Source organism: Mytilus galloprovincialis, chromosome 2 (assembly GCF_965363235.1).
Source record: "Mytilus galloprovincialis chromosome 2, xbMytGall1.hap1.1, whole genome shotgun sequence".
Classification (NCBI taxonomy): Eukaryota; Metazoa; Mollusca; class Bivalvia; order Mytilida; family Mytilidae; genus Mytilus; species Mytilus galloprovincialis.
This window is the reverse complement of record NC_134839.1, coordinates 98486323-98509842: the sequence shown is the minus strand read 5'-3', so window position 1 is coordinate 98509842 and position 23520 is coordinate 98486323. Positions and strand designations below refer to the sequence as shown.

The window sequence follows — 23520 nt, the reverse complement described above, 5'->3', positions numbered from 1 at the left end:
GTGCAAAGGGGAGAATACTTTGTAGATCTGAACATTTGCTCTAGAATGTTTTTTCTATTACAGTTTTCAAGAAATTATAACCTTCAAAATAACAATAGGCAATTTCTAGTACTAAAAGTGAATGCTTCCTGTTGTCAAACCCTGCCTAATTTTATGATTTGTTTTGTTACCATGTGCAAAAACAATTACAAAAAATGATTTATTATCTATAAATCAGTTCTATTTCTACTAAGTCCTTAATTTCTTATGTAAATGCACAGCACAATACAAGTTAACATAATGTAATAGTGCTTTCCTGGGTCAAAAAAATACTTATCCACCACCATGAAGTTATAATTTATTTACACGAAGATGTCATATGACGAAAATATATATCAAAACACATGCTTTCCAAATCATGGCAGTTAAGGTATTAGACTTTATTAGGTCGTGCATAAAAATAAGAGTCCACAATACATAAATAATCTCCTTGTTATAAGTGTCAAATAAAAAATACCACTTAAAACTCACTTCACAGTCATCTTGACATGGTCATGATAAAAAAATCTTCTATTTAAATTGGTTTCCATGGAAACATATAACTCTGTAATTCTTATGGATTTCCTCCATGTCAGAATGGATTTGGGTGATCTTTACTTTAATCAATGGACATGGTTCTTACAAGCTAATGAGTGCCTTCGCTGGAAAACTGTCATTTTTCTGGAGTATGGATTTTTCCAATGTGCATTAATGAAACTGCTCAAAGCATAGATCTACGCTGATGTAAACAAAACAGAACTAAAGAGCAAAATCGTTTTAATAATAGATGTCCTTATAAAGGGAAGAAACTCCTTATAATCACAAGGTCAATAAAGCTAACACAGAACATTAACCAATAAATGTTCAAAATGGAAAAGTCTACATGGCCTAAATTTAACTTATTTGTTCACACAAAATTGCAGTACCAGTAAGACAAAATTTGGAGGTACTTATCTTTGAAGTGTTTATGGATCACAGAACAGGAAAAACACAATCACCTCTACTGCTAGTAAGTCCAGATAAAAAACTGAGTAACACATATAAAATAACAAACAATAGTAAGAACCATTCAATGTGACAAATCATTTAAAACATTTCATGTGAACAAAACACTTATGATATGATAACCAAAAAGAGTATGTTACTTGAATTACATTTTAGGTTATACTACATTTTATATTGTATGATTACTTGGAAATAAAATAGATTTAATAAGAAGAAAACTATACTGAACTGAAAACCATTAATGTTGCTACTTTTAATAATTCAGGAACATTGATTCTCTAATAGTAAAAGATCCAATGCTGAAATCTATCTTTGAAGTTTGCAGCTTTTGTCTAAAACACCACAAGCAAACTGAACATATCAATTAGAAAGATTTAAAACAACCACATCTTGATGATCAGCACACATCAAAGTAAAATCATTAATTGACCAATTTTCTTTTACAGTAAACAAGTTTATTACAAAGTAGACTAATTGTTGTTTCCTTTATGTTCAGGGGCAAATATTTCATGCATATTCAGGATGTATATACACATTATTGAGAAAGTGACATATGTAAGTACATACAAACAGGCACAAGTAGAAATGTCAGCTTACAAATGGAATGTGATGAGAGTAGAATCTGAAAATGCATCATATGTTATAAATAAAATAGAAAATGGAAACATGAAATGGTCTTAGAGACATCAACCCAACCACTAAGCAGAAAACAGACACTATCCACTAATTGGGACTCTTCACAGTGAGAAAATACCGCATCCACAGGTGGGCTTCAGCTAGCCCTAAATAAAAATGTGTTCCAGTAAAAATAGACATCACACTAAACTCCAAGGTAAATAAATGAACTAAAATAAAAAAACAAAAACATTCAAGACTAACAAAGGCCAGAGGTTCCCGACTTGGGACAGGTGCAAAATGCAGAGATCTCAACCATCCCCTATACCTCTAGCCAATGTGGAATAAACAAACAGCAATACACACAGTAAACATAAAGTAACAAAGAGCATTTACTGACCTGTAAGCTCCTCACCTCAATTAAACAGATTGTAAGATTTGAAAAAATCACAATCCCTCCCATAAGGGGTTTAGTAAAGCTTGACATAAAGTATGATACCAAATTTTAGGATGCTTTGATATGTTGCTCCTAAGAAAAATGTGTCAAATATTTTATGAGACAAAACGACATACAGAACTTAATCTGTTAATCGCGCTCCCTCCTCATGAGCGTTTCATGAAAAAATATGTAGACAAATAGGGATCATATGCTATCCCAAAATTTGAGGGGATTTACCGGTCGTGAGAATTCAGCAAACTATTCTTCTAGCACCTCTTATATACTAATTTATATGTTAGACACAGTTTACATAGAGGTTATAAAATCAATATATACAAGGCAAACTATTTTTGTAGCATTTAAATTCCACTTAATCCCTCTTTTAAGAGAAACCAAGAAACTAATAAATCTAAATAATTTGATAATTACAGTACTTACCTGTACAAATTAAATAAATTACAGCATTTATTTACTAATATTGACAAACTGGACTTGATAAACAAACTGATCATTTTCTAGTTGATATCATAGCTGGCATAATTCAAGAAATTATAGAAAAGGGTACCTTTTATTAAACCTGTAGCATCCTTAATTTTAACCTGATTGTTACTGAAAAAGACATGAACTGTGCAAATGTGTATCAATAAAAGTATAGTAGTTACAAATAAAATCTTACTTCAAATAGAAAATCACATGATGAATAATTTGAGCTAAGTTTTAAGATACCGTAAACAAGAGAAAAAACCCAATATCAACAGTTGACACAGAGAAATGTCTTGCCTGTAGGCATAAAATTCAGAAAAAGACAATCTGATGGACAGCAACATTACTAATTATTTCAAAGTTGCTGGACCAACTTGTGGGTACTGCCTCGTAATAGTTAACAAACTGTGATGTTCTGAAATCAATGCAACTTAAATGAAATTATTGTCCATTGAAAGCATGGTAAGTAGTTCCTATCGTACAAACATTAGCAGAAAACTTAACAATTGTTGACGCCAGAGCCATCACAGACAAGCCAAAAATGATATGAGGATACACTGACTAGCACAAAATCATTTATATCTAATATTGTATACAATTAGTATTTTATTCATAAATAAAACATTGTACATTCATTTGATGGAATGACAAATTATTGAAATTTTTACCTTCCAGCTTTAAAATTTGTGTACAAAATACTGCTCAAACAGCAATTTAACAAATCGTTATATTCATAACATTACTATAATATCTAAATAATGTCACTCCAAGTCTTTATTTACATAACAAATTTAGTCTGATCCATTAAATTATTTTGTTTATTATCTTTATCAATATCAAATATTGACATAAATATCAGTTCAAATACAGGTATAATCCTGAACCGAAGGTGAAATATAATAATTTTCTGTAAGCAATTATGTTACCTTTCCAATGATTTATTTATATCATTTCATAAAAGGTGTTACAATGTGTGTACCTCAAAGGTCAATTAGATAGGCTAACCTTATTCTTATAAAAACTCTGTGCAACAATAAAAATTGTGAAGGAAGATATTCAAGTGGAAGCCGACAGCTAATCTCCATACACATAGGCGGATCCAGGGGGGGGGGGGCCTGGGGGGCCCGGGCCCCCCTTTTGTCGGAAAAATTTGCTTGATTATGTAAGGAATCATTGAAGCATGAGTGGAGCGCCCCCCCCCCTAAGGTCAGTCAGCGGCCCCCCTTAGGAAAAGTTCTGGATTCGCCACTGATACAACATGGTTTTACATTTTTATTTTTGAAAAATATAGGGAGATATATGAAATAAGAAGTTAAATATGATGGTATGATTGCCTATGAGACAATGTTCCATCAGAAACCAAACGTAGAGAATATAAACAAATATAGGGCATTGTTTGGCCTTCAACAATGAACAAAATCAATAATGTATACATGACAAAATGTGAAACAGTTCAAAACAGAAAACAAACAGCATGCTAAAAAGAAAATAGATATCAATAAATCTAGAAGTGGCTAAGTATTTCATAATTTCTAAAAAAATCAGGAAATTTGTGATATTCTATAAAGCTATGACTTGCTTTCCACCAATAGAAGCGATTTGACATAGAAAAGCAGGCTGTCTAATATCTATTCAAAAAGTTATACAATGGGTGGATAATCTGTCAAACAACTTTATTGGAAAAAATCACTTCTAAAATATCCTACCAGCAAACTTAATTGCATAAAAGTATAAAAATAATTTCAATATTGATTATATAAAGTTTGCTGTTAACTAGAAATTCATCATGCAAAACTTTCATGGTTATTTTAATGTTGAGACACAGATAGATAGGCAGATGAGAAATTAGCTTTTGAGGCACCATAAGGACGGTATTCGAAGGGGATATTATGGCAGCAAATTGCCAGTAGCTTTTTCAATCAAAATAATAAACTTGTGAAACACAGATTTGATTTGCCTGTATGTGATTTTGATAGAAAAATGCTGTATATATATATATATATATGCAATATATTCAAAGTCAATGAACCGTAATTGAAGGTACAAGGCCAAAAAATCTCAAAAGAAATTAGACATGAAAATGCCAATACAACTGCATACCAAATATTGTAAATATATTATAAGTGATTCTCCTTAAAATTTGACATGGAAATTAGACAGATATAAATTTCTAATCAATGCATGAACTGATTTTTTTAGTCAGATCCAAACAGTTGCTTATCCACCTTCTGCCAAACAGGTATAAATAATAATCGAGAGACAAGTGTCAGTTTTTAATAAGCTTATTGTTACTGATGTTTTTACTATACTGTGAATTTCCTTGACATTTGACCTCACAAGACAAGCACGACTTACTTATTGAAGTCTACAAACTTTAACTCAATGTTGTAGTTTTTGCTATTGAAAATACATAGTTACAATTTATCCAAGTAAAAAAACATGACACAAGCCTCTCAATGCAAATCCTTACAAAGTCAAATTCAATCTGTCTATCACACTTCAGACTTCAGAAAATTCAAATTACTTTCATTGCTACATTTACCACAATAGCTGGTAATCATGTGTTATAATGGGGCAGCCTACAATCAATATCAATGATTTCTACACTTGAATGTAAATAAATCGTAATTTACTTACCTCTAGTGAAATCCATGATTTGACAGACAACTCATCCTACATTCTCAATATCATATGTTATAGATCTATCATAGAAGATAAGCCTTTATGTCTATCATGTAATTCAGAACTCTACTTAGTATTTTCAATTGTCACCTGGGAGCTATAACTGTTTTATTCAATAAGTCGTTTATAGTCCGATCAATAAGAAAGAAATAAAGATACATTTTCTACAGTTGATTTACTATTATACATTTTTTTAGCATGTAACTGACTTAGTTTACAAATCATGCATCAGTTTCTACTATTTTGTCAATGTTACGTAACTATTTTAACACTTGAGTAATTCAACTTTTCACTAAATGTTTTCTTGATAGTAAGTATTAATCCAAGCATCTAAACTTAGTAAAACTCCCAAGTTATGGATAATTATAACACAACAATTGTACCAGTTGAACTTGCAGATCAATCATCAATAGTCTATCAACAATGTCAACAGAATATGTTAACATGAATCATCTCAATGACCATATAAAGAATTGGTCAGCTAATCCAATTATTGAGTATTCTAATATCGGCCACTAGTTGATAGCTAATATCTTACAGGGGGAAGATAGATTCAAACATCTGTCACTAAGCCTTTCAATTTCTCAATACAATCACTACATCCAATTCAATTACTCATATAAATCACATATAGAAATTAAATTATGAATTCATATAGTTCTAAATACAATGGACCAAAATATTAAGTGGCAATGCAACAGACTTGTTTTATAATAGTACATCTCCACACATATTCACACCTTTTACCAGTGAATGCATGAGGCTATACAATTTATAACTTTAAAATCATACATCAATTGAAGCATAATAAATTGACAAATAAACATCTGCTTAACTATAGTATTTCACCTGATCAGGGTCAATCTGGGTTCAAGGCCATGCTGAACTGTCACATTTCATTAGTTACAAAGTATCTCAGAATTGGTTTGGTTTTGGTGCATTTTGCACTTAAATAAATTAAGTCAAAATAGGACACTGTGACATTTCATTTACTGTATCTATATTCTATAAAGGAAAACATATGTTTTTTCACTCAGGTTTTTCATGACACTGCACTTCACTAAGTCATCATTTTGTACTAACATTGTCAGATCAGCAAAAAATATCAAACATTTAAATTATGTGCAGTGTATTATTTTCTTCATAAATTTAAAATCACATTTAGTGGTAAAATATGATAATTATAATTTATTGAAGCCACTACAAGCCATCAATACATATTGGAAATAAAAATATTTTAAAGTTTATCTTTACTGGTTATATTTCTCTGAAGTAAGTGCTGTAAGGAGAGGACTTAAACCATCAGAGAAGTTTCTTTGATAAGCACATAAGCCTACATGTACAGTCACCAATGGAATAAATTGAAGTAAAAGACCATCTATTGTTGTTCTTTAATACTGGTATTGGAAACATGAAACTTAAATGCTACACAAACATCGAATATTTTTTTGATAAATTAAAATTACTAAGAGAAACCATAAATACTTATAACAAATGGGTTTTGCTAATTGTTGAAGGTTTATCTGTGACCTGCCATTGTTTTCTCATTGCCAATCATACCACATTTCCATATTTCTATTGACATGACCTACTATGAGGAAAGAATCTAGAATGGATTTGCCTCATCTAGCGAAAAAACAATCCAGATTACCAACAACTTTGATAAAATAACTAGAGGCTCTCAAGAGCCTGTGTCGCTCACCTTGGTCTATGTGCATATTAACAATGGACACAGATAAATTCATGACAAAATGGTGTTTTAGTGATGGTAATGTGTTTGTAGATCTTTTTTTACTGAACATTCTTGTTGCTACAATTATCTCTATCTATAATGAACTTGGCCCAGTAATTACAGTGGAAAATATTTCCTAAAAATTTACAAAAATTAACAAAAATTTATGAAAATTGGTAACAATTGACTATAAAGGGCAATAACTCCTTAAGGGGTCAATTGACAATTTTACGTTTTACCCCTATGTTCTATTTTTAGCCATGGCAGCCATTTTGGTTGGTTGGCCGGGTCGCGACACACATTTTTTAAACTAGATACCCCAATAATCATTGTGGCCAAGTTTGGATTAATTTGGCCCAGTAGTTTCAGAGGAGAAAATTTTTGTAAAAGATTACAAAAATTTACGAAAAGTTGGTCAAAATTGACTATAAAGGGCAATAAGTCCTTAAGGGGTCAACTGATAATTTTGGTCATGTTGACTTATTTGTAGATCATACTTTGCTGAACATTATTGCTGTTTACAGTTTATCTCTATCTATAATGATATTCAAGATAATAACCAAAATCTGCAAAATTTCCTTCAAATTACTTATTTCGGGGCAGCAACCCAACAACCGGTTGTCCGATTCATATGAAAATTTCAGGACAGATAGATTTTCACTTATGAACAATTTTAACCCACGTCAGATTTGCTCTAAATGCTTTGGTTTCAGAGATATAAGCCAAAATCTAAATTTCACCCCTATGTTCTATTTTTAGCCATGGTGGCCATCTTTGTTGATTGGCCGGGTCACCTGACACATTTTTTAAACTAGATACCCTAATGATGTTTGTGGTCAAGTTTGGTTAAATTTGGTCCAGTAGTTTCAGAGGAGAAGATTTTTGTAAAAGTTAACGACGACGGACAACGACGACAACGACGACGGACGACGGAAGATGGACGCCAAGTGATGAGAAAAGCTCACTTGGCCTTTTAGGCCAGGTGAGCTAAAAATAAATGAAAGAACAAAAATTATTGCAGTTAGGTAACCAATGGATAACTGTACCTTCTGGTTTGGGACATTAACATGAACTACGTGTCTTGGTTGAAAATGTTTGTGAGAGCTAAATCCTCCCTTTAACAGGACAAAGGACAATGATGTAACCACACAACCCAATTGGAAAGACATTGAGTCAATAGATCATACTGAGCATCATCAAATAAAAAGACCTGAAGGGACACAAAAGTAGCTATCTCAGAAGAGAAGCAGTACTGAAAGCTTTGTTCAAAGTTTCAATCAGTATACCTCCAAAATATTTAGTGTAAAGACATCATACATCAATCAAAAAGTTAGTAGTTGATCTGCTGATTGAGAAATCATGCTTTAAATACTTTTTCTGAAAGTGAAAGATCTCATCCTAAGTTTGTTCCATTTACCTACTTCATGAGCATAGTGGAAAACTTGGTCGCCAATGCATTAGGATTATAAATTTGCATGTAGAATTTCAATATAGAAAATAAATTATTACATTTCACTTGTCATTGTAACAAACTTCAGAACCACTAGATAGCATGTATAATGACATTAGCTTTCAATTGCTAAATAATGGAACATCAATTATCAACTTCTACCAGTTTATCAGAAAATCTAAATCCAATATAGAACGAAAACTTAATTTACTGAAGAAACTAGGACATGATGGCATGAAGAAAACCTATTTACAATTACAGAAAGTCTGCGTAAATTGGAAAAGTAAGATGCTGTTGAAAATCAGTAAACTCTGAAAGGAAAATCAAAGAGCTGAAGAGCTCTGAGGGAAAAGACGGCCATTGTTTCAATTTTTAGGGGGGTATCTTTTGATAGTCTATATACAAAGAATGAGCAAAAGAACAGCTAGAACATATAGAAAGGCTGAAAATAATGAAACTAATTGTTGTTTATTGTTATTTCATTTCCTTAGTCAAGAATTCATCATAGAGACAATTTGGACCAATGAGATCTGCACCTTTTAAATCAAAACATTTGATTAAAGTTGGGAGTTAATTATCTAAAATTCAATTGAATTTAACAACTACTACAATATATTTTAGAATTTTAATTATGTACAACTGAACGGCAGGCTAAGACCATTCTCAATTTTTTGTGACAGTATTCTGAAGAAAGTGAGGACTGAAAAATCTATTCAGTTTTAATTTTCCATTGATAAAGTTCCCAGTAAAACTCTCGTCACAGGGATACATGTACTTATAAAATCAAATATGATTGATATAAGCTGTGTGAAGTTTGTTTCCAGATCCCACATTTTGATATATCTGTAAAATTCATGAATAAATAGCTTAAAACTACAAAAAGCAATATTTAAAAAAAAAATGAAAAAAAAATGACCACTACAATAATTATATTGGTACGCAAATTTATTTTTTAATATATGACTATTTATCATATATATATACTTAATGTGACATTTTTAGTGTTCATATACATTCATTTTAGTGGGTAATTACTCATCAATTGAGGTGCTCCTTAATTGGAGAAAGATTCTAAAAACATAACTTAACAGAAAGAATGAAAAAGCAACATTTTTTTTTTTTTTTTTTTTTTTTTTTAACCATTTCAATAATTATGTTGGTACACATTTTTTTTTATATAGAAGATTATTTATCATATACTAAATGTCACATTTTAAATGTTCAGAAACATTTACTTTAATTTTAGTGTAAAATTACTCATTAATTGAGGTGCTCCTGAATTGGAGGAAGATTCTAAAAACAGAACTTTACAGAAACAATGAAAACTGCCGTTTCTCTCCCCAATCTCATAAATCCCCATTGACATTGTTTACCGCGAAAGTTGACCTACATATTATCTGATTATAGCCTCAGATTAAAGCATTGCATGTTGGTGTGTGAATCATCTACACTACAGCAAACATCATTTGGTTTATATTTAACAAATACGGATTTTAAATTAGTATACAAATACTGTGAATGATTTTTATAATGAATAAAGGATATCCCAGATGTGTAGTGTGGCATTCCAACAATGACGTCACTAGGTTAGATATATTTAGAATATTTCGTAATACTGATTTTTCCGGACTGTAAAAGAAACGTATATAGTGTAAGAGAAAGCTCATTATACGATAATTTCATGAGAAACAGAAGGGAAATGTGTAAAAAATGTATTTAAAGTCAATCTGTTCTCCTTGTCATCAATTTCAGTATGACATTTTGAGGGGGTTTCCAAACTATCAAAACAAACTGATTGACGTGAGGGAATGATACTCTGGCCAACCCCATTAGGGAATTGACGGCTTGAAGCCGTCTTTCCCCAAAAAGTGTTATTGTGTAAACTCATGACGCAATACTTAACAAATTCAAAAGCAAAGGAAAAATGCCTTTAATGATGTTCTACACATATTGATAGTTTTATAATTTCTTGCATTTACAATATTTTTTTGCAAACTACTAAGTATTGTACACTTTCTATTCAAAATCAAGTGAAGAACACAAGTTTAAAATCAGGCAAAATACACTAAACTGAACTCTCAACACACTTCAAAGAAAGCTCTGGCAAATTACAGCAATTATTTATAATAACTCTTTCCTATAGCTTTATTCCTTAATAAAATCTATATAGAACTCAAAACAGTAATTTCATTCTACTTGTAAATTTATACAGAAGTTTGAAGTAGCTCTTCAGTACTGACCTACAGTAATTATAATGGTTTCTGTCATAGTAACTGGATAATGGTTGGTTTTATGCAAGATTTTGGAAAGAGTTTTTAATAGAGGAAAATGCTTTTCCTACACTGTTGTTTACTGTACTTCCTTTGGCAATTCCACTAATCACTATTACAAAGATAAAGGGTTAAAATTAAAATATCAAGTTGATTGATTGGTTGTTGGTGTTTAGTGTCACTTTCAGAACTATTTACTAAACCCAGCTGTCAGTCAAGATTTGGATGTTTTGTAAGCAGTCTCTACTTGGTATTTGATCTTTTACATGTTTTGAAAATAAGATGATTGATAATCTGGTTTCATACTAACAACTAGCAGCCGTGACTTATATTTTATAAAATGAGTGCCCCCATCCCCACCACCCCCACTTTTTAATCATCTGAATTTTCTAGAAGTTTAGTAATTAACTTCACTTGTCTTATCTATAACAATCATGTTTAATATGTTATGTTATGTTATGATATCAAATCTGGAAAGAATTTCAAGATGACCTTAGTTACTGTATATGTATTTTTTTCAATGGATAAACAGAAGAATGATGGAATCTTACATGTACAATCAAGCTTTTGAAAGTAAATTATTTAATTGGGTGTCAGATGTATTAAATGTAATCTTGACATTTACCATGCTTATGTCCACAAAGAAGGTCAAACTCCTGTTAGGACCTTTTCTAAATCACTTTGCGTTAATCATAATATCATAGTGTAAATTAGATATACCCCATAGTACTAGCCCTCCAGGGTATATTTTTCTACAAAATGACAAAGGTGACACACTATCAGAGAATGAGTCTGCATGGAAATTCCTTTATAAATCAATATTTTGTCATCAAAATCAGACAGATAGACCAAAGTCATCACAGCATTTATCATCTTATCTGTTCTGTTTCACCTATTGGGATCAAAGACACATCTATTGATTGCAGTCATTAATGCATGTGCTGCAGGTAAAATTAACAAGAATTACTAAGGACTGTACCATTACCTGTAAATAACACCAATCTCTTAGGAATGTCTAATGTTCTTCAAGGGCATCAATACTGACATTCAAATCCAATCTATTGACATGCATCAAATTAAATCTTGATTGGTTTATCATAAAATTTTTGACATAGTGGCTTTGCAGTCATACAATTAATTTGAGTAAATAGTTGATCTAAAATGACACACCAAGTACTTTCCAGTACAGCGAAAATATTTAAATGTTGCTCATTTTAATGTCTACACAATAACTTGTTTCTAATTTTGTAGGATATATACAAGAGCCGGAACTTTAAAAATATACTCATATTGCTTAATTGAAATGATTATCTGTTGTTTAAAAAAAATTCTTGCCTTAACATTCAAATTTTGACTTAATATTTATTCAGGGAAACCCTCTTTTTCAAACGTATAATACAATACAAAGCTTAAATGTATATACCTCCACAATATTTGTATGGTGACACTGGTCCTGAGGACGGTATACCATGACGTAGCCTGGGAGACAAACTAACACTTCTGGAATGTGCATCCTTTGAAGAACGCTTTGGAGATGATTTTTTCTGCTTAGATGTTTTAGACTTTTTGAATAGAGTTGGAATTTTACTTTTCTCGGGAGACTTTTTATATCGGTCATATTCCTCCATAGTTAACAGATTGTTGTTCATTACTCAGGTGAATGATCGTTTCCAGGTGTAAACAGACGATAACTTCCACATGATCACTTATTCTATGTGCATCATTCTTCACTTTATAAAATACATCACTTTATTCAATTATTAATAACTAGAATAAACACGGCATTAAGGTTATATTGATTTTGAAAATCAATCTGACAGTGCTTTTAACACAAAAACAGTAATAATTCCATCCGAATCATTTACAAAAATCATCAAGTTTTTTATTACTATGCATACATGTTAAAAATCCAATTAATTATTTACTCCAATAATTCCATCATCACATATCCTTATAATTTGATTCCATCACAATATATCCTTATAATTTTTCCATTCCATATTAGTCAAGAAAAATGTTTCAAGACAGAAATCATCAGTCAATACTTTTAACAATAAATGTTTTATGAATTTCCAGTTTTAATCATCAGTTGACTGCAGGATAGTTACTATGATAATGTATTGCCCAGACGAAAGTTACAAAATGTCTATAGAATTCGTTTCTTTCAAGACACACATTATGTTTACCTGATCATGAATGTTTAAACATCGTACAAATGATGGAAATCAATTTGAAAAAAATCTGTAAATATACGAAAAACACAAAATTCAATTAAATAATATGAGTGCAAGCACTTTTCCTTTTTTTGGCATACAGGCCAGCTAGGCTGTTATTAACACAAAATCTATGTTTGAAGGATAATGTAATCCTTTGTATGTTATAAGAGATGTCGATTATCCACCTTATATCAGAATGCATTAAAAAAACTCCCCATCAATAAAAGTCAATGCTTCACTGGCAATACTAGGTGTTTTCCAATTATATCTAAAAATAGAACAACATATTAGACAATGCTTAACTTCTCAGCTTTCGATTTAAAAAAAATAAAACACATCTATTTATCATTTATCAACACACACATAAGCAAAAATCTATAACTGAATAATTACATATTCATCTGCAACAAGTTAATGGAAATACATGTGTAATATGTCATAAAGCATACTAAAGTGCTTTTATAGACTAACTAGGGAGTCACATTTACTGAGGCTGGGATTTGGTATAGAAGGCAAAATTTACCAAGGCAGAAATATTGTATATGGTTTTGAGTATATGGTTTTGAGGTAGTAAGTATATGGTTTTGAGATAGTAAGTATATGGTTTTGAGGTAGTAAGTATATGTTTTTGAGTATATGGTTTTGAGGTAGTAAGTATATGGTTTTGAGTATATGGTTTTGAGTATATGGTTTTGAGGTAGTAAGTATATGGTTTTGAGTATATGGTTTTGAGCTAGTTACTAAGAATGTACAAGTACAACTACAAAATTCCTCAGTGTAAAGACTAGTGATATAAAACTATAAACTATAAGATCTGATTTGACCTAAACCTTTACTTTTACAAGCTAAAAATACATACAATTAAAGGATCTAAAACGAATAACAAATTTAACAAACTCCATGGTTAATTCAAAATGAGAAAGTCCATAAAAAGCTGACAAAATCAAACATTTTCATATCAAATAAAGAATTTGAATTTGAATATTTGACTTGGTACAGACATTGTCCAAAGAAAATGATGGGTTAAGCCTAGTATTATAGCTAGCTTAAAACATACTACTTGAATAAGTTGTTCCCCATACAGCAGTTACCCTAGCAGAAACTGTAACATCTATCTTTATTTTTTATGAGAAAGACGCAGCTTAGATGGATCAACAAGATGAACTGTTATATCAATCAACGACCATAACTCCTGAATAATGAGATTCTTTTTTTTTACCTCAATTTTATCATTAGTAACAACATCTAAAAGTCTAAAAACAAGAGGCTGTCACAACGACAGCAAACCGGATTTATTAACATTTATTTGTATCCTGCCAATATCACAAGAACCATAACTGATGAACGGTGAAAGTGAAAATCGTCAATATCAAATTTGACCTCCATTTTGTCATCAGTATCAACATATTAAAATTTGAAAAGCTTAGGTTGAATGGTTCATGAGTAAATGCACGGACACAACTGGAAAAGCCATTTTTCAATCCTACAAGAACCATAACTCCTGAACGGTAAAAGTCAAAATCGTCATTATTGAACTTGACCTCCATTTTGTCATCAGAAACAACATATTAAAATTTGGGAAGCTTTGGTTGAATAGTTCATGCGTAAATGCTAGTGTTGTTCCGATGATCGGAATAAGTCGGAAATCAGTTGGTTGGGCCTGGCGATGTCGATAATCGATTGAGATTTTTTTTGATCGATTGTCGTTAAAGTTTTCCGGACTTTAGCTTATCAACTTCCGGTCCGTTTCCGGTTTGCATTTTACATGTGCAACAAACAAATAATAACAAAAAATATCAGGATCGATGACAATAACAATGTCAAACATCCTATAATTAAAGACATAACCAATTTCCTTCTTTATAAACTTGACAAATGCATTGACTATAAATATTTGCAGATTGATGGAATATTAATTTTATTTAACTTTGTATGAAATACTTTCTTTCAAATTATACCGGTACTTGCAACTTGAGAGCGTACATAAAATCATTCTGATTTTAGACAAAATAATTTCTTTGCTTCATTAGAACGTGTTGCAAATTGCCTTTTATTAATTTTTTATCTATTTGTAGCATCAAAAACGTCATATTCCTTTCCAAATTGTTTGCCAAACATCGTTTATTTTTGTAAATTTTCCAAAATTTGTCAGCCATATTAAAAAATATAAGAATCACGAATCGGATACGGTTCAACTATGTAATAATTCCGCATTCTTGCAATTATAAGTTCAGACGCACGAATGACACAATTGACATAAAAAAATAATGATTACAAAAGTGAAAAAAAAGCATTATACACGAATTAACAGACATTGGCTTAATCCCCTTTGTTTACTGTGCAAATGCAAATGCAGTGTTTTATTTTTTTCTTTTAATCTTAAATTTCTTAAAGTTTAAAACTTTATATATCTTTTCTTAATTCATGTAATTAGAAGCATTCAAATGTTTATACAGCTATGTTATTGAAATTGTACTGTGAGTTACACAATTGAAATTTAGAAATGTTAGTATCACTGTTGGTAATTAATGTTGTAATTATGAGATCAATATGAATCTTGATTCTTATTAATTATTGTTTTAACTGCTAAATAAATAGTTATCAAAGGTACCAGGATTATAATTTAGTACGACAGAATATGAAAAGGAAACAAAAGATCAAATATGAATATATAAACTCTGCAATGATAAGGAATATACACATTAGACATGTACAATGAGACTAAATGCATGATTTCATTTGAAAAAAGGGCAAGGTATTATGATGCGATTATAACCGATAGTCGGTTGGTTGGTGTCAACCAATTGTAATAGATAATCGGTTGGTAATTTCAACCGATTATCCAACACTAGTAAATGCATGGACACAACTGGAAATGCTATTTTTCGATCTTTCAAGAACCATAACTCCTTAACGGTAAAAGTCAAAATCGTCATTATTGATCTTGACCTCCATTTTGTCATCAGTAACAACATATTAAAATTTGAAAAGCTTTGGTTGAACAGTTCATGAGTAAATGCACGGACACGACTGGAAAAGCCATTTTTCAATCTTTCAAGAACCATAACTCCTGGACGGTAAAAGTCAAAATCATCATTATTGAACTTGACCTCCATTTTGACATCAGTAACAACATATTAAAATTTGGGAAGCTTTGGTTGAACAGTTCATGCGTAAATGCACGGACACGACTGGAAATGCCATTTTTCAATCTTTCAAGAACCATAACTCCTGAACAGTAAAAGTCAAAATCGTCATTATTGAACTTGACCTTCATTTTGTTGTCTGTAACAACATATCAAAATTTAAAAAGCTTTTGTTGAACGGTTCATGAGTAAATGCACGGACAACATTAAGTTTCCGGCCGCCCGGCCGCCCGCCGTACATCCCCAAATCAATAACCCACATTTTTGTCACAAAAATCCGGTTAAAAATTGGTTGAAAGGTCAAAAGTTACTGCACAGAACCAGTTGCCGAGGCCACTTGCCTTGACCTTGCACAGTCCTTCCAATCTTGCTTATACCATTTCCTCATGCAATGGCTACAATAATACCAACTACTATATTTTGGCCTTCAAGAAAATCTTAGGCAGACAGAATTTGCAATCTCACAAGACAGTCAGGACGACTGAAAGAAAGACAGATGAATAAATAAATTTTATAAAGCCACCTTTGCACTTTTATCATGGAGGTATCATGTATGATATAAATGTAAATTTCATTGCTCTAGCAACATTTCCCCCATGCAACACAACTTGACAGGAGTGCTTTTCAACATAACCTTAGTAGACAAATTCACTTATCTGATTTACAGTGTTTGCACAAAACTAATATATATATATACACAAAAAGTGCAAAAATAATTAACCCAATTACAAATATTTAATCAACCATTCTAGTGCCAATATCTAACCTTATCCAAATCACCTGTACATCATCAAGAAAAGTTTAGTCTTCATAAAACAGGATATAACACAAATATGTTTCAAAGCTGATCAGGATAGTATGCCAACTTTTTAAAGCAGAACTTTTTAAAATGTCTATGATAGTTTCAATAAAATTGTTTGAAAATTATAAATGAGATTTGTATTGTATATATAGTTAACGAGTCCTCATCTTTGAAACCCAGCTAATACTTTGTTATGTCAGACAAGCTTGTCTTCTACAAAAGGCTAATTATCAGTAGGAGGAGCTGGTTACACAAAATGTGTACCTTCATTCATATTTTTTTATGAAAGAAGACAAAGTTCCTAAGTTTGGAAAAATGGGGAAAAAATCCTCAATCAATAACAATAATTAACAGGAGCAAATGTCCAACAATCTTTCTGAGAAGTATCGTGAATCTTGGTTGAAAACTTTAGCAGGAGTCAATGACACAAATAAGGTTACCACTTTTCACCCAACCATCAATCCCTCCACCCATCACCAAAGTTAAAGGGAGTTTTAGACTTCATCCAACTATGCCAAAAATAACATGTTACAATTCAACATCTACAACAATTAAAGGTAATTTTAACTCATCATGTTTGAAGGGTTTTCTATATTAACCATCTGGATATCATTAAACTAAAGCTTGGTACATCAAAAAGAAAATATAATCATTTTGAAATGATGTAATTAAATCAATAAGATTGAAGAAATCCTCATAACAGCCAATAAAACTTAGATCTTTTTGGGTCAGTGTTTCTCCATCTCTTATACAGAAGAAACTCACTGGCGTTGTAACATAAAATAAACTAAAACTCAACCTTTAGTTACCCCACTTGTTACTCAAAAGAATCAGAAACAAGGTGTTCCAGGAACCTGTATTGTTTATCTTGCACTTTTGTCCAAAATAAATTGATGCATATAACAGTAAGACATGTGTTTAATTGAACTATGAAGACCACCTTGATCTGTCGTGCTGATAATTTATGGCTCGGCCAAGTTTCTATATAAACAGAAATTGAAAATAAAATGGGTCAACATTTTTTGCCATTTAGAGTCTCTATCATCTATTTTGCAAATATACAAATATAGATAAAAATTTTCTTGCAACATGAATTACTCCTATGAGGGGTCAGTCCATTATTTTTATATAGAGAAATGTTCAGTTTAATAAGGTCTACAAATGGTCAAAATCATATTTAGACCCCTTAAAAGAGTTCTCGTACTTTAAGAGTGATTTTCTCTGGGTTTTATTTTCTAAATATAGTACATAGAGAGAATTCTCCAATTGATTGAAGAAATTATCATCAAAATAAGATCTCCAGAGTTTTCTTTACCTATAATAGTTTTCAAGATAAGCCACAAATGTGAAAAAGTCTTTTTTCTGCCAAAATAAAAAGATGTTTTCCCAAGGACAATAACTCCTATTGTATATCAACAGACAATTTAGTCCACAATGCCTTTACCTGTAGATTTTATTGTGTTTACAATTTTTAGCTGAAAACTGCAGTTAACCCCCATGTTCAATTTTATCAACAACATCCATGTTTTTTGATGGAACAATTCTTAGATTTCAAGGTGATGGCAAAAGATGGATATGGTGATTAAATAATAAAAAGGATTGTGCAAATAACTTCAACATTAGTTATGAACTTCTTACATTCAGTTATAACTTTACAAATTGAAAGTACTTATAAGAGCTGGGATATATGAGCCAAGAGGAGTACAATGTCGTATTTAATTAGAATTTGCTAAAAACAGCTCATACTAGTCTTCTCAAGCAACAAAAAATGGTATGAAATCAATTCTTTGTAAATTAGTCATTGAATAGCAATATCCCATTAGTCTTTGTCAAAGATCAATTTCCCATTAGTCTATCACTTTATGCAGTACATATAGATAATGAAACTGTCTCATAAATAGAATTCAGACTAAGAGTAGATTACATACTGTCATTATTAACATACTGGTAACTGCACACAGATTTTCTCCATTACAGAAGATTTCTGAATGATCTGTTTTAGATTACTGTTAAGCTACATTTGCTGAGAAGAACAAAAGAACAGCATTCCAATGTCCTTTATCTCATGTCCAAGGGCAATAACTCTAATATTATATTTTGGGGATCTTTTATATTTTAAAAGAATATCCTACAAGAAATGAAGGCAAGAGTTATGACTGCCATAACCAACTAACCATTAAAGACAAAAAAAGTTTTAATAAGACTATTTGCCAATTCAGAGAGTGACACTGTAATTATAGAACCATATTTTATGAGTTGCTTCCCTTAAAAGGGACGCAACTTTTTTCAACAAGTCCTAGTGGGAATATCATGTTTACCCTAACGTTTGCCTTTTTACTACTGTTTTTAACATAGAGTGCTTAATTTGTGTAATCATTAAGTTTTTCAAATGTTTCAATTACATATAATCTAGTGTTTAGCTAAAAACTTTATATATCAAGTCATTTTGCAATAAAAATTGGTTAAAGTCATATGAAACGAGTGAGTGGTGAAAAATAATGTTTATCCAATTCTTGAACCAATACATGTATATATCGTAAACTTAGTCCTCTGTGTACGATTTTATCATTTTTTACTCGAATATATTGTATAATCGTCAATTTTTTTTCTCTCTGTCTGTTATGATTTAACAAATATGGCTGCTCATTAAATGCTGTGTTATGAAGCCGAAGTTTACCGAATGTGACCTTATAGTAAACAAATAACAAAAAGCATGGGTATTGAGCACGTGTTTAACATGTATAATCAGATAATTGTTTATTTTAATGACAGATCCATGCGTATTGTGAACACCAGATTTTTACGAGGAGGGTCACGCTCAGGTCACTATGCATACGGAAAATATGTCGGTGAATTGCTTCCTGGAAGCAAGCAATTAAATATAAGTAAACTTCTTCTACATGTGGAAAAATTAAAGAATTTTCCTCAGAAAAAAGTGAAAACTATCCATTAAGTTATAAAAAAACATATGCATATTTTTTTTTAATTTGAGGTTTCTTATGACTTTAAAATAGATACAGGAAGATGTGGTTTGAGTGCAAATGAGACAACTCTCCACCCAAAGTAAACTATTATAGGTCCAGTATGCTTTGCAAGAGAAGAGAAAACAAAAAAAACCTGAAGACAAAACATACTTTAGACAACTCTACGTCTTTTAAGGCCTTGTTGATAAAAATCCAACCATAAATGCCTTCAAAATATTTTATGGAAAAAATGTGTTTTTATATGAACATGATGAAATATACAGCAAAAAATGCAGGTGCCGAATACTTTTGGCCAGGTACTGTATGTACCCTTTCCACAGGAGATAACCTGATGAAATGGATGATACAGCGGATGTGATTGATGAACTGGCTTAACGGAACCCAAAGACAGGATCTGACTGAAGACCAAATACATGACAGGGAAAATTGAGAACGTGAATTTTTCACACACACAGTGAGAGGGAAAGTACTCCGGTTCGTTGGAATGGGCAAATACTAAAAAATTTACCCCGTAAAATATCATGATGAAAAAGTACCTCCCAGCATCTATATATCTTGCCAAAATATGTATTAAAAAAAAAACTGACTCCAAGTTTGAAAACGAAACTGTTATCTGACACAAAGTTAGGCCTGTGTGTTCTATAGCATCAATTGAAACCAAAACAATTTAAAAGGTATAAGTGTTATTTAACACCTGTAGCATAGAGTCATGATAGTGTTTGTGAAAAGGGGAAGCATTTCTCTGACCAAATTCATTTAAGAAATTCAGAAAAAAAATAGTTTAATGTAGTTAGATATGATGATGGCTTTGAAATGGTAAGTATTTTCGTTATTCTCTAAATTTAATTTTCAATTAAAATTGGACCTTCAGAAAATAAAGGAGGACTGTCAATGCATATTTGTTCCGCCTAACAGAAGTTCCACTGGAAACTTTGTTATAAACAATGTCATAATATCTGTTCTTGTTGGAACAAATATTCTATACCATTTATTCCGTTAGGAACATTTACTGTTATATTAATTCCAGTGGAAATAATATTCCAGAATATTGTTTCCACTTGGAACTTATATTATGAAGGAATATTTCAATATTATATTCAATATAAGTATTTTCAGCCAAAGAATTGCCTTCAGTAAATTTGAACCCCCTAGTCAACTTTAATATTAACTGGAACCCAATATATAATGTGATCTTTGGGTTTCTTACTAAACTTATATAAACAATTTTCCATATGGCAACAGATAAATTGCAATCCAAAATCCAAAAAGCCAAAGACTAAATAGCATGAACAGTAATGCTATATCAATCAACAGAATGAGTGTATTACAAGAATGTAATGGTCTATCTGTTACCCATCAACAATTCAAACTGTGTTAAATTCTTAGTTAATGATCTGTGCAAGTGATAACTGTTCAATGTAAACTTTATCAAAATGAGAGATTTTGAAGGTCAAAGGCAGATAACTCTACTGAACGAAAAAAACTTTTTCAAATGTTTGTCCTTCATTTACTTAAATTTGATTTTTCTATCATTTGTATTAGATTTAAGTCTCAATTTTACACATTGGTTACAATTTATTTGTTGTTTTATCCTTCTTCTCAAGTTCTCACAAGTCATACAAATTGACCTCTCCCAAAATTAACCAGTTTACAGCATGAAATTCAGAGAACATGTTTTAACAAACTTTTGCACCTGGAAACATAACTTGACAAATAAAATTTAAATTTCTGAATCATGAAATGCATTCATATTTCAGAAAATCAAAAGAAAAATTCCTGATTTCAAGATCTTTCAAGATTCTTTTTTTTTAGTCCCAAAATAACCATGTTTGGAAAAATGTATGCGTCAAATCTATTTTATAACAGATGAAAATAAAAGCAAAACTCTCTTTAAAGGCAGTGGTCAATAAAGCTTAAACTGTCTGAAAATTTCATTAAAACTGATGCATTTATCATTTCTAAAGTTTAAAATTGCTTTAAATATGTATATAAATACAGTATAGATCAACACATATTTTTAAAGAATTTCCTGTCATTTTTAAGCAAAAAATTTTCTTGACAAAACTGCATGTTCCACATTCACAAAATAAAGATTTTCCTGTCTGCCTACCAAATAAAATTTTCTTGTAAGGGTAACATAGTCCAAAGTTACATAGGGACGTGTCACGTCATAAAATCAAAATAGGGTTTCAAGACTTCATAATTTGTTGGGACTAGGAGAAACCATTCAATGTCCTGCCTTCTATGATCTTCTATTACTTTATTCTTCTTTAAAGTGGCACTAGCTAGGAGATGTACATATAAAAAAATTAAAATATGACATGATGTTGGGTTTTTTCAATCATTATTGAAAGTTAAATAGTCAAATAATAATTTGCTTTTAGCAACCAGTATGGTCCAATTTTGTCAAAATAAGCTAAATGATGATTTTTTCACTTGCTAGTGACTAATTCGACCTCATTAGATCTGTATTCATGTGACCTTCCATTTAAACCCTTACAAATGTAGCTAGAGAAGAGTGGGGGGAGGGGGACAGGACCTTTTTAAAGTTTTTATGTGTAAGTGTCTTATTCGACTTTCACTTTCGGCAGTCTTCGAATGTCAACTCGATAGTTAATTAGATGGTGTCTAGACAAAAAACATCATGATACATATTATCTAGCCTGTGCCTTTTAATTTTTTTTTACTTTTCTAATTTTGATATAAATTTTAATACTGTATGTTATAAATAAAATATGAGAATTTGAGTCAAATCAGTGAACATGAATTTGACTGCCAATGCCCCTTTAAGGGTCCCTAAACTTTAGGGTTAATGTTCATTTATCAATTAAGGTTATGGTTATATTCGAGGATGAAATTGTTCTAGGTTAAGATGCTATAATGGTAAAGGCTAGCACTAGGTATATGTTTGGGTAAGGTTTTGGATGTATACAGGATAGTTTTGCTCTGTAATTCGTTGGGTCAGAGACATATAATGCATTATTATTTATTATATGTCTCTGGTTGGGCCTTAATACCTAAAAGGTACTTTAATTATTCCTGTTTATCAAAGCCCTTACTTTCGTTTTCATCATATTCTGATGTAGAAATAAATGAAGCTGTAGAAATTGGTGATGACAACCCAAATCCACGAATAAAATCAGCATGCGGGACATCTTTTCCTCGTGAGCGAAGTCTTCTGTATTTGTCTCTTCTACTCTCTCGATCCTTGAAGGAATAGTTTGGAACTGGAAGTGGTGACAAGTGTTCGTTCATAACATCTGAACGTTGCTACCCAAACAGGAACTGGATGTACCACCATGCACGTGCTTTCCCGCCAATTTATTAATAATGTCCCAAAGACCGATTTGATTTTTAAAAGTACGAACCAGGAGAATGTACCTTTAGAAATAATGTAAACTTACACTCACAGGTCCACTTGCAGTCGGGATTCTACTTCGTCAAAACTATCTAGCAATGATTTACACACTTCACTGGCCAACATTACAAGAAAGGAGACTCAAAAGCAGATTAAATATGTTCCATAGAATAACAAACAACAAAATTGCCATACCACATACTGACATATTAATTAAAAGCCAATCAAACACCAGGTCTATCCACGAACAAACATACCGACAAATTCGATGCAGCAAAGACAGTTACAAATTTTCATTTTTCTGCCAAACTATAAAAGAC

General features: G+C 31.3%; 1 protein-coding gene across 5 annotated transcripts in view; it reads right to left on the bottom strand.

The window, feature by feature from the left end:
• LOC143065050 (SRC kinase signaling inhibitor 1-like) overlaps positions 1-23149 on the bottom strand; it is a 97364-nt gene extending 74215 nt beyond the window's left edge. For 2 of the 5 annotated variants that reach the window (XM_076238354.1, XM_076238357.1), the window contains exon 1: positions 12118-12531. In XM_076238354.1, the coding sequence (XP_076094469.1) occupies positions 12118-12343 (226 nt within the window). In that variant the 5' untranslated portion in view covers positions 12344-12531. Of the gene's footprint in view, positions 1-5197; positions 5348-12117; positions 12533-22901 lie in introns of those variants that run through there. The other 3 variants (XM_076238356.1, XM_076238355.1, XM_076238359.1) reach the window with 3 other exon arrangements.
• Between the last annotated feature and the right edge of the window lie 371 nt (positions 23150-23520).